General features: G+C 60.8%; 1 protein-coding gene across 8 annotated transcripts in view; it reads right to left on the minus strand.

Annotated features, from left to right (window-relative positions):
* Nucleotides 1–12,552, minus strand: part of ARHGAP27 (Rho GTPase activating protein 27) — a 31,727-nt gene that overhangs the window by 5,833 nt on the left and 13,342 nt on the right. For 6 of the 8 annotated variants that reach the window (XM_051825762.2, XM_008271592.4, XM_051825759.2 and 3 more), the window contains 7 exons: nt 3,612–4,013; nt 3,085–3,246; nt 2,764–2,844; nt 2,604–2,693; nt 2,256–2,323; nt 1,920–2,010; nt 1,373–1,477 (listed from right to left, as the gene is read on the minus strand). In XM_051825762.2, coding sequence (XP_051681722.1) covers nt 1,373–1,477; nt 1,920–2,010; nt 2,256–2,323; nt 2,604–2,693; nt 2,764–2,844; nt 3,085–3,246; nt 3,612–4,013 — 999 coding nt within the window. Of the gene's footprint in view, nt 1–1,372; nt 1,478–1,919; nt 2,011–2,255; nt 2,324–2,603; nt 2,694–2,763; nt 2,845–3,084; nt 3,247–3,611; nt 4,014–7,559; nt 7,785–12,552 lie in introns of those variants that run through there. The other 2 variants (XM_051825764.2, XM_070060597.1) reach the window with 1 other exon arrangement.

Here is a 12,552-nt window from a genome sequence, read left to right on the forward strand (position 1 = left end):
GAACTCTACGTTGCCCCGCCTGGTGAAGACTCCAGACTTAAGGATCAGAGTCGCTGAGGAGGTAAAACCGGTTTCCCAGCCCTGCTCTGGTTCTAGAACGGAATGAGGCCTGGTGAGTCAGAAACACACCCGGCTCCTGGTGGGACCGACTCTGCCCAGCTGAGACACAGGGCACCGCCTTCAGCCTCCAGCATGGGGGGTTTCTCCTGCAGCCCGCCATCCCGAGCCTGGGCACTGGCCTCGTCCACCCGGACCCACATTGGTGGGGCTACCCACTCGACACTTCCTCAAGAACTAAGGGTTAGGGAGAGACGGTTCCCTCCAAGTCAGAAGGCTTTTCCCTGTTCTTCTTAACAATGAGAGACGCACAACGGGACAGCCCTTTTCTCTTTACCATAGCAACCAGGAGAACTGGGCTGTCTCCCCAGTCACCACCGGAGCACCTGTTCATCCTCTGCCCCTAATTCCTCTCCACCTTGGCCCCATCCCGACCTTGCTTTTGTTTTGTAATTTTTATAAAAGGCAAGGCAGGGAGAGAAACAGACAGACAGACACACACGCAGGTCTTCCATCCGCTGGTTCACTCCCCGAATGCCTGCAACAGCTGGGGCTGAGCCAGGCTGAAGTCTGGAGTCAGGAGCCAGGAACTCCATCCGGGTCTCCCATGTGGTTGGCAGGGACCCAAGAGCTTGGGTCATCACCTGCTGCCTCCCAGGGTGCACATTAGCAGGACCTAGATTCAGAAGGGGAGCTGGGCCTTGAACCCAGGCACCCCAACATGGAATGCTGGAGTCCCAAGCTCTGTCTTGACCGCCATATCACGTGCCCCAACCCCTCCCAAACTTTGTGTGATCCTGGCTTTTCGGTGGGGTTCACTTCACCATGTGTGTTTTGGTTGTGATCTGCCTCAAAGCATGGGGCTTTAGATGGGGACAAAAGTAGTTTAGTGCTAAGACAGATGGAGACAGTGACGGGTGGGGCACTGAGAGGCCCCCAGCCTGGCCTTCTCCCTCTTGCTGCTGGGGGGACCCCGGCCAGCTCATCCACTGTCCTGGTTTATTCACTGGGGACCCAGTGGGAGCAGAGGTTTCCAAACCAGCTGGTGAGGGCAGCAGCCGGGGACAGGAGGGCGTGACAGCGTCAGCTCCCAGGGACCTCTCCCTCTCACCATCGTCAGGCAGGGAACCATGAACTCAGCTCCTGGAGAAGGAACTGCAAAATCCTTGACGCTAGAAACACCGTGGACAGCTCTCCAGGTCAGGGGCAGCTTTGGCCTTGGGCCCTGAGGCTTCCTGCCCCAGCTCCTCCAGGTCGCCCTTCGTGGGGCTTGCCCACAGTGAGAGCCCCAGGCCCTCCCCTGCCCCCCACTCACCTCCAGCACATTTTTCTTGCTGGATTTGTCTTTGGGGGCCCAGGAGAGAGAGGCTCCCTTCAGCTCCACCGTGTACTCAGGGGTGGAGAGCTTGGCCGGCTGCCTCTGAGGGGGAAGGGGGAACGGGGGAGCAAGGTTAGGGACCCCTGAGCTCAGATGGGCCTGCTTCCTGCCCTGGCTCTGCCCCACCAGCCCTCCCCCGGCTCAGGGCACCGGATGAGGTCACTGGGTGGCGGGACACTAGCTCTGGGAAAGCTGGTCCTGGAGACCAGAGGTCCTGGCGCTGCCGCACGGGGGAGCACGGGAGAAAGGAACATAGCCTCTCCCCGCGAAGAGGAGTGCCAGGCCCCAGCCTCCCCTGCCCTCCAGCCTTGAGCCGCCCACCCGCAGGGCCTGCTCCCTGCCCCCAGGGTGCCTGGCACTGCTCATCTGGGGGCGAATCTGCAATCTACACCCCCCTTACTGGCCCAGCCCCCTGGATGCTCCTGTTCTCTCCGCAGCCTGGCCTTTCCCAAGCCAGATCAGACAAGGGGCCCGAGGGCCTCACCAGGCCTCCTGTCACCGAGGTCTTAGAGTCCTTGAAGAAGGTCAGGACCCCGCCCTCCAGCACGGTCCAGGAGGCGCTCCAGTGCTTCTTCCTAGGTTGGGTGGGAAGAGCAGGTGGGCAGCTTGGGGTCCCCCTCTCACTCCAGGAGGGCACAGCCTGGGGCACCAAGGGTGGTCGCCAAGGGCCCTCGGGCGTGTCATTTCTCTCTGGGTGCCTCCCTTTCCTCCCAGGACACCTCATGAAGTTGCTGGGGGGAGGAAGCCGAGCCTGGCCCTGCCCGTTCACCAGGGTCACAGAGGCTGCCCTGCCCCGGCCGGGGTGTAGCCGGACTCTCACCGGAGCCGCTTTCCCTTGTCCACCGTCTTGGTGCGATGGAGCACGCCTGCCTTGTCCAGGGTCTTGATCTAAGAGGGAGAAGCGGGGAGGGGTGAAGGGGGGTGAGCCACACATGGGCAGAGCAGCGGTGGCTCCCAGGGGCTGGGCGGGCTGGGCGGGCCCGCAGCTCCACTGAGTCCTCTCTTCTTCCGCAGCCCAGCCACCCCGCTGGTGGGCACGGTGGGGTGATGAGGCAGGGGTGGGAGAGGTTGCTTCCCACCTCCCAACATCACCCGACCCTGGGGCCCAGGCAGATCTCCCCCACCCCGAGATCTCCACGCCCCCAAGGTCTCCATGCTCCTCCCTTACCTTCTCCTCTGGGGGGCTGGACTGGGCTGGGAGGTCGCTGCCCTGGCTGGAGTTGCAGGTGCTCTGAGGGGCGGGGACGGGGACCTGGACCTGGGAGAAAGACGCTGTCACAGATGACCTCCTCCCCTCTCCCCAGGGTCTCCCTGGCCCTGCTGGTTACCTGGGGCAGCTCCCATCGAACCGAGCAGTCGTCGGGGTTGTAGAAGTAGGGCTTCCCGTGTTGGTCCTCCAGCCTCACCCACTGTGGGGACAGGGACGGTCAGGGTCCCCAGCCCAGCTCATGAGAGGGGAAGAAAAGGTTCCCCCCTATCAGAATCCAAGATAGCCCCCCACATTTGGAGGGACGGGTGCCCGTGGCTCTGCTTTAGCCTGGCCTGGAGTTCAGTGGGGAGCTGCAGTTACAGAATGAAGGGCAGGTGCTGTGAGGAAAGACAGGGGAGCAAGGTCATGGCTGTCGGGGTCCACCTGCCACTGCCCCTACCTGCTCTTGGGTGAAGTGGTTGGTGTACAGCGTCTGTTTGTCCTGGCTGATGTGACAAGACCAGCCAGGGGGTGTGGTCAAGGGAGAGGTGGGGCTGGGCTCATCAAAGGAGCCCAGGGGTGAGTAGTCCTCCTCCGGGTAGTCCGCCTCCGGGGTGGGGGGCTGCAGGAACAGAAGATGGAGTCAGAGGCTCTCAGCGCCTGTGCTGCCTCCTGGCCCGTCCCCTAGCCCTTGGGTCCACTGGGCTCTGCGGAGCAGGAGGCGGGTCAGAGGCAGCCCCGACCACCCATGACCCCGCCAACTCGCCCTGGCGAGAAGAGCCCCGCCCACCCCCGCCCCCGCCCCCGCCCCCTAGCCATCTCGCCCCGGCGAGCAGGGGGCGTGTCCGAGGAAAGCCCCGCCCACCCCCCCGCCCCTCGCCCTGGCGAGCAGGGGCGTGTCTGAGGAAGCCCCCGCCCACCCGACCCCGCCCCTCGCCACCTCGCCCTGGCGAGCAGGGGGCGTGTCTGAGGAAGCCCCGCCCTCACCCGCTGGCTCCTGGGGCTGCCGGGGCTCAGGCAGGGCTGCATCTCCGCCTCGTCCTCCGGTTCGTTCTCGTCCTCCCAGGCTGTCTCGCCCGTCAGTGGGTTGTAGAAGAACACGCGGCGGCTCTCCTCATCCCAGTACTGGTCCCACTCGGTCTCGAGGCTCTCGCGGCTGTCCACCGAGGCCCGGGAGGTGGCGGGGCTGGCGGCGCCCTCGGCAGCCTCGAAGGGCGACTCCCAGGTGGTCACGCCCGTGTCCGGGTTGTAGTAGTAGGGGCGCCCGGTGTCCGCGTCCCTGTGAGTCTCCCACACCTGGCCGGGGCCGGCGGCCGCCGCGGGGCCGGGGGAGGGGGCCCGGGGCTGCCTCTCCACATTCGCGTACACGGGCTCCGCAGGGGCGTCCGCCTGGAGGAGGAGGGACAGGACTTTGAGCCGGGCTTCGGCGTCCCGCAGTCCAGCTCGGCCACCTGCCCCCCCCCCCCCGGCTGGCGTTCAGAAAGCCACACCCCCTCTCTGCCTCAGTTTCCCCGAGGTGTAAACGACCCGCTCTGCCCATTCCGGAAATCGTAGAGAAGAATGAGGAAATGTTCTTCAGTGCTTTGTGAAGTACTTAGTGCGCGGATGGGTGGGGCAACTTCGGTAATAAAATATGTGTAACTGGGCTCTCAGGGAAGCAAGTTCAGAGGCCGGCCTGGGCCCCGGCTCGCTGCCCCAGTTCAGGGTCCTGCTGCATTGTGCAGCCCTACTGGGCGCTCGGACCCCTCCTCCCCGCCCTGCACAGAAAGCTCTGCGGCTGGAATCGGTTCTGCCTCTGGCTTTGGGGTTGGAACTTCCCAACAAGGGGCTTGCAGGTGTTAGAATGTATTCCAGACAAGAGGGGCTGGGGTATGGAGGCGCAGAGAAAGGCGAGGCCCCTCCCCACCCCAGACTCTGCCCTTGGCCCAGCCCACCCCCTTCTCCCCACGCTGGCTCCCGTTCCTTCCTCGGGACTCAGCCGAGGTGCCAAGTTCAAGACTTTTCCTGAGATTTCCGCAGTGCGCCCGCGACACCCAGCCGGCGCCGCAGCCCACCAGAGGGACAGATAACCGCCTTATCGACTGCCAGGCAGTGGAACAGCACGAGGGGAGCGAGGCTGTTTCCTTGAATGCAAACGCTACAGGGAAAAGCAGATTTTAAAACGGTAAACTTAGCATAGTTCCAATTTTGTGCTTTTGACACCCTTCCAAAATGCTGACACGGGGCCTCTCTGAGCAGTGTCACATTTGCTTTTGTTTCTCCAAACTTCTTTTGCAGCTTCAAAATGTTGTCCAATAAATTGGCTCTTTAATCTTAGAAATTCATCTGCTGACAGTGACACCTTTGAGAAGGAAGGCATGAGGCATGACTGGGCTTCAGGCGGCCTCGCTGGGGCCTTTGGCAGGTGCCTAAAATGCCTTTATTCACCCAGATTGATTCATTTGCAGGGCCAGTGCTGTGGGTAAAACTGCTGCTTGCAGCGCCGGCATCCCATATGGGCACTGGTTGGAGTCCTGGCTGCTCTACTTCTGATCCAGCTCTCTGCTAGGGCCTGGGAAAGCAGTAGAACATGGCCCGAGTCCTGGGGTCCCTGTACCCACATGGGAGAAAAGGAGGAGGTTCCTGGCTCCTGGCTTTGAATTGGCCTAGCATTGGCCGTTGCGGAGTGAATGTTCATTTGGGGAGTGAACCAGTGGATGGAAGACCTCTCTCTCTCTCTCTGCCTCTCTGTAACTCTGCCTTTCAAATAAATAAATAATCTTTAAAAAAAAAAAAAAAGATTCATTTGCCCACTCTCTGCCAGGCACGGTTCCAGGCACTGGGGATGCAGCAGTGAACAATGGATACAGATCCCTCTCCTGGAAGGCTTGGCCCTGAGTGTACACACGTGTAAACGGTGGCAGTGGGGGCCAGTGTCGTGGCATAGCAGGTAATGCCACCGCCTGTGATGCCAGCAGCCCATATGGGTGCCAGTTAGAATTCTGGCTGCTCCACTTCCGATCCAGCTCTCTGCTAATGACCTGGAAAAGCAGTGGAAGATGGCCCAAGTGCTTGGGCCCCTGCCAGCCACGTGGGAGACCTGGATGGAGCTCCTGGCTCCTGGCTTTGGTCTGGCCCAGCGCCGGCCATTGTGGCCATCTGGGGACTGAACCAGGGGTGGAAGATCTCTTCCCTCCTCTCTGTCTCTCCCTTTTTCTCTGACTTTCAAATAAATTAAAAAAAAATGAAGGGTGTAGCACGTCAGTGGCGCTCACTGCTCAGCAGGGCAGCAGATGTCAGAGGAGGGGCTGTCGCACTTTCTGAGAGGCGGCTACTCCTCAGGAATGTAGGGGACAGGAAAGCTGGGATGCGATCGGTTCCTACCACCCCCCACCACGGCACCTGTGCAATCGAGGCAGGACCCCCCACCCCACTCCTGCCCCCCCCCCCGGCCCCAGCCCTCATGTGGAAACCTGCATCCCAACCACACCAGGCTGCTCACCTGTCCGCACCCCAGAGGACGTCTTCTACCTCCGTGCCTTTGCTCCGTCGCCCCCCCACCCGCAATTCCTTTCTCTCACCCCCTGCCTATCGGCATCTGCCTCCTCTGCCGGCACCCAGCTCCCAAAGCCCTCTGGAGAGGGGTCAGACCTGCTGGCACCTGTCTGTGGCTCTGGAAGAGCTCAGAGGCATTCTGCCCTGGGGGTCAATTCGCTGCCCACCTGTCTGCCCCCAAACACAGATGTGTCTTGAGGACAAGAGCCAGGATGATGGAACCGACACCATTCACTTGCCAGCAGGTGCACCCATGTGCCACAGCACACAGCAGAGCGGTCAGAGCGCTCACTGCTTGAATCCATGGTCCATCCCCCGCCAGCCTGCAGCGACACACACACACACACACACACACATCTGACAGTACCGGTGAGACCTGCATGAGCTTTGAGCAAGAACTTCCTGAGAAAACAGGACGGAGGCAGTGGGAGGAGGAAGGTGGATGAACCAGACACCCTTCTAACCACCCGAGCTGGACCTGCTGAGGCCGAGACCTCGCCTATCCCTGGGGTAGGGAAGGGCCCTGGAGGTGGGTGGGCCAACCAAGAGGCCAGGCTCGCAGAGCAGGGGATTCTACCTGGTCGGCCTCTGGCCTTGACTCTCAGTCCACGGGTGCCAGCCTGGCCTACCAGCAGAGATCACAGAGAGACCCCCAGTGTCTATGGGAGATTCGGGGCACGGCGGGGGTCTTTTGGGAGGACGTAAGGGGCCCTCATCCAAGAAGGCAGAGCACACTTCTGTGGCAGGGGGGTGGGGACCTAAACAGCAGGGTCCCCAGGCCCTTTAAACGCTAGAACTTTCCACAGAGCCCAGCTGGTGCTAAGACAGAGGGGCTTTCCTGTCCTTGCAGAGCCTCCTGGGGCCAGGTCCTCCTCCCATCTTCAAAGGTCACTGCAGGGCCTCCCCAGCATCTCCAATGTGCGCAGACCCAGAAGGGGCCCATGCAGCCACATCACCCAGACTCTTGGCTGCAGCACCACGGGCTCTTGGCTGGGACCCCGGAGACACAGCGGCACCGAGTGGGAGAGAGGAAGTGGCCTCCGTACCTGGGGCTGGAGGCCAGAGCCATGAGGGTCCTGGGTTCTCGCCACTGCAGCCTCCCGTGCTGGCTTACACTGGTGTTCCCCTTGCCTCCCGTCCCCTCTCCTGGCCACTAGCAGGTGGCAGCCCGACACCCTTGTCCCGAGCCGAGCTCCCATCAGCATCCTGTCTCTGCCACCCTCCTCGGACGCACAGGGCCTCTGAGAAGGGAAGAGCTGAGAAGGGAGGAGCCCCAACTCCACGAGACTCCAGCTCCAAGCCCCAGCGCACCAGGCCCCTAACGGGAGGATGGAGACCCGTGGGAGCATCCTGTCACCCCAGCAGAGGCCAAGCGCACCCCCTCCTGCCAGGGTCCCCTACCTGTGCCCGCACGGCCCGACTCTGCCTCCTGGTCAGTCTGGCAATTACGTCCACCATCCTGTCCTCTCTGAGCTGCTGGGCCTGGACCCTGGGAAGGTTTCGGGGGTGGAGCCAAGGGGGTACAACCCCAGGGCTGGCACAGGGCAACAGGGAAACAAGAAGTCGCCTCGAGATGGCGGATGGCTGCGTCTCCAGCCCATTTCCTGTGGGGCTGCGGAAGTGCTGCCTGAGCAGGGCGTGTGGTGAAGGGGCCTCAGCGGGGGTGGGGTGGAGTGGGGGCGGGAGGAGGGAAGCTTCTAGGACTCCCCTTGGCTGCCCTACTCAGGGCTCTGATTACAGACACTGGGGCCCAGAGCTGCACAGACACAGGTCCCACCTGAGCCTCGGATTGGGGAGGGGGAGGCTGCCCGGGGTGGAGCGGGGCCCAGGGGCAGCTGCGAGCTGGGCCCGGGCTGCCCTGGAACGGCTCCTGGGGCGGAAACAGGACAATAGGTGGCTGTCAGCTCTCCCAGGGCGCAGGAGGATGTGCTGGGAAAGAGGAAGTTTGTCGGCTGGGGGGGCTCCCAAAGAGGAAGGAGTCTGGGCAGCACGTGGAGGACGAGAGGGCCTGCGGCCACTCCGCTGACTGCCCCCCAACCGCCCAGCTCTCGCTCCTCCAGACTTAGTCTCCAAGACACATGCACCCTCCCCCGCACAGCCAGAGGTGTGCAACAATGCTGTGCCCCTGTCCTGCTCTCCAGGGACCCAGAAGCTGATGCCTGCCCCTCCCCCCACGAAGGTGCCCTACATGAGAAGTGACAGCTGGGGGGCCCATCTTGTCTTCCCTCCCCCCTCTCAAAAGGTGTTTCCTCCCAGTCCCAAGGGCCAGGCAGCACCTGTGGGCCCCCTGCCTGCAGCCTCTCCTGCAGGGACTGCCTTGCTTCCTGCCAGTTCAGGCCCTGACGACTACCCCCACACTGGGTCTCTTCTTCCATTTCCCTAATCCTTCTGCCCTCCCCCACCTCCCCAGGCCTCGTCTCTCCTGCACCCACGTGGGCTCAGGACAATGTGTGGTATGAATTTGGGATGTGGGACACATGGCACTGAGACGCCATTTAGAGCAAGGCTGGGGTCCACGCCCCACTGTGCCTTCAAAAGCTTTAGTATTAAGGCTGGCACTGTGTAGGTTACACCTCTGCCTGCAGTGCCCACATCCCATATGGGTGCTGGTTTGAGTCCTGGCTGCTCCACTTCCAATCCAGCTTCCTGCTAATGTATCTGGGAAATGCACCAGAGGATGGCCCAAGTGCTTGGGCCCCTGCACCCACATGGGAGACCAGGAAGAAGCTCCTGACTCCTGGCTTTGGACCAGCCCAGCTCCAGTTGTTGCCTTCATTGGGGGAGTGAATCCGTGGATGGAAGATCCCTCTCTCTGCCTCTCCCTCTCCTACTCTGTAAACTCTGCCTTTCAAATAAATAAATAAATCTTAAAAAAAAAAAAATAGTATTACCTTGACCTCAACCCCTGGACTGGTCAAGGGTGGAGAGCGGGAGGGAAACCCAGAGGCCTGGAGGCCTCATCCTTGTCACATGTATGACACATCACACTCTCCCCACCCTGAAACCAGGGATACACACACACACACACAGGTCACCAAGAAAGACCACACCAGGCCCAGGAAACAGGAAGAGCTGCCGAAAATTCCAGAGTGGCCAGAAACTCTGGGCCAGCTGGCTGGGGGAGGGGAGAGGACAGGTGTGGGAACCCTGCCCCTTAGCACAGCCCTGCAGCGAGATAGGGATGGGGGGCGACCATAGGGGTCAGAGGCCGGAACCCCCTAACTGGCACTTCTCAGTGGGCTCCAGCCCCATAATACAGGGACTGAGCAAACCCACAGGGCTCCTGCCTGCTCTGGCTCCAAAATAGGTTCTCAGGCCTCCTGCTGGGCCTCCCATCCCCCAAAGAGAGGAGGGGAAGACCACAGCGGATCCTCAGTGGGGTCCTCCTCCCTCAACCACACCCTCACCCTTCTCAGAGGCACTGGGCAGGAGGGGTGTTACCCAAACAAATCAGCCACATTCATCACCCCAGCCGTCCCCCTTTGTGCTCAGCCCTTGTCCCCAAAACCTTCACAGGAAGAGTTGGGACCAGAGCAGGTGCAAAGGGAAATCCGATCTTCTGGGGCCCAGACGTGGCTAGAGGGCTGGCGAGGGGACACAGCCTCCCTGTGGACTCTCTGCCTGATCTGTGCCGCCAGCTGGGTGGAGGAGCGAAAGCCGGAAGCAACTGTTGATCTGTGCCTCAACCTGTCTATATGACGGATGCCCCTTCTCCAGGGCAGAGGAGGGGCCTCTGTTGGCACTGGGGGCTGAGCCCAGAGCTGCACATCCACCAGGGGACCCAGGGGTCACTGCAGGGGTTGGGCCTCGAGTCCTTGGGGTCTCAGCCCTCTGAGATTTGGGCGGGGCCTGGGCTGAGTGGTTCCAGGGCTGCTCGGGTGTGCCGCCAAGGTGAGGGGCCGCAACTCAGTATGAACTTACGACGCGGGGGAGCGTGAGACGCCAGACCTAACAGCTGGAGGGGACGGGCACTCTCGGGTCGGGGCACAAGCTTCTGGACTGAAAGCAGGAGAGAACGGAGCAGGTGTCGGACGCGGTTCTCGTGTGGGCCGCAGCCAGCAGAGGCCTCGGTCTCTGTACCTGCAGTGGGCCCGTCCTCGCCCTGCCCCCGGGCTGGTTTCTGTGAAAGCTGAGCGGGCCGCAGGTTCCCACGCCCACGAGCTCTGGAGGGCAGCAGTGTGGCACTTCTGCTTTTCTGACTTCCGACGGGGGCTGGGCGCCCTCAGCTCTCAACGCTGCTCCAGCCTCTGCATGGAGGGCCGCCCGCCTGCCGCTGCAGGGTGGGATGGGAATCCAGGGAGGGGCCTATCCTTAGCCCCCACCACTTGTGCTCTAAGGAAGGCCTGCTGAGCCCCACAGACCCTGCTGGGACCAGGACTAAGCGGAAGCAGCGCCAGGCCCCTCCCAGCCAGCAAAGGCCCTGGTAGCAGCCAACCAAGCAAATGTGACTGCGGCATCACCTTCCGCCCACCATCTCAGACACAGCTGCACCTGCACTGGCCCCCCAGCAGGGGCACAAGGACCCCGTGTCTACGCCAACCTGGCTGGGGGACCCCGCCTGCTCAGAGGCAGCCTCGCCTGGAATCGCCACCCCTCCCCTCGCTACCTTTGTCCTTTGTCCTTTGTCCCTTTGGTATTTGGCCCTGCTCCTCTGCCTCTCCGCAGGGTGACAACTGGCGGTGCCACCGCTGGGCTCGGGTACCCAGCTGCCCCCTGTGTGTCCTTTGTCCACCTCCAAAGCTTCGTGTTCAGAATCAAAGCTGTCTTGTCTCTCCTCCTTGCCTTCATCTCAGCATTACTTCTGTCGCCCAAGCAGGGACCCCAGTCACGCTGGACACCACTTCCCTCTGCTGTCACCAAGTCCAGTGATCTGACCCCCAGGGGGCCAGGGGAGCAAAGGCCCAGCTCAGACACTTTCTGCAGGGCAGCTCGGCTGGGCTCTCTCTCTCTCTCTCTCTTTTTTTTTTTTTTTTGATAGGCAGAGTGAGACAGTGAGAGAGAGAGACAGAGAGAAAGGTCTTCCTTGTCCGTTGGTTCACCCCCTAAATGGCCACTACAGCTGGTGCGCTGCACCGATCCGAAGCCAGGAGCCAGGTGCTTCCTCCTGGTCTCCCATGCGGGTGCAGGACCCATGCACTTGGGCCATCCTCCACTGCACTCCTGGGCCACAGCAGAGAGCTGGCCTGGAAGAGGAGCAACCGGGACAGAATCCGGCACCCCAACCGGGACTAGAACCCGGTGTGCCAGTGCCGCAGGTGGAGGATTAGCCTAGTGAGCTGCAGCGCCAGCCGGCTGGTCTCTTGAACGTCAAGTCAGGGCAGCAGGAAAGGGGCGGAGGCTGTTCAAAGACAGGGAGAGACCAGCAAACCAAACGTGTGCTTTCACTGCACCCTGCAGGGGCCCCCTAGGGCAGCAGGGAGGGAGGTGTTTTAGGACCTTGGGGGAACAATCAGGAAATCTAACTGGGTCTCAGTGACACTAAGGAGTTCATATTAATTCTGCTGGAACAATGGCAGGGTGGTTAGGGAGTTGGACATTTTCAGAGACGCAAGCTGGGGGTGGAGTGGGGGCGTGGGAATTGTGAGGATGCCTGGAATTTGTCCTTACCCAGGAAAGAATCAACAAATATGCATGGAGCTATTGTTAAACCCAGGTAATAGGGATAATTGTTCTCTCTCTCTCTCTTTTTTTAAAAGATTTATTTTATTTATTTGAAAGACAGCGTTACAGAGAGAGAGAGAGGTAGAGACAGAGAGAGTGGTCTTCCATATGCTGGTTCACTCCCCAAATGGCCGCAACGGCTGGAGCTGCACCGATCTGAAGCCAGGAGCCAGGAGCTTCTTCCAGGTCTCTCATGCGGGTGCAGGGGCCCTAGGACTTGGGCCAACTTCTACTGCTTTTCCAGGCCATAGCAGAGAGCTGGATGGGAAGAGGAGCAGCCGGGACCAGAACCGGCATCCTTATGGGATGCCTGCGCTTGTGGCCAGGGCTTTAACCCACTGCACAGCAGTGCCGGCCCCAGGGGATAATTGCTTTCAACTCTGCCACCCACGTGGGAGACCCCGATGAAGTTATAGGCTCCTGGCCTTGGCCTGGCCTGGTTCCAGCCCTTGTGGCTATTTGTGGAGTGACCCAGAGGATGGAGGATCTCTCTGTCTCTCTTTCCTCCCCCACCCCCCACCGGCCCTCTCTTTCTCATTAACTTTGCCTTTCAAATAAATAAATAATTTAAAAAAATAAATAAAAGTTTTAAGATGTTTTTACTTTTCTCTACATTTGAAAAATTTCCTAATAGAAGTCAAACAAAACCAAAAGCAACTCCTTTGTGCGTTTTTACCCTTCTCTGTCCTCACTGTTGTACCTGTCCCAAGTTCATTCTCGCTCACCTGGGAGC

Source organism: Oryctolagus cuniculus, chromosome 17 (genome assembly GCF_964237555.1).
Source record: "Oryctolagus cuniculus chromosome 17, mOryCun1.1, whole genome shotgun sequence".
In the NCBI taxonomy this organism is placed as follows: Eukaryota; Metazoa; Chordata; class Mammalia; order Lagomorpha; family Leporidae; genus Oryctolagus; species Oryctolagus cuniculus.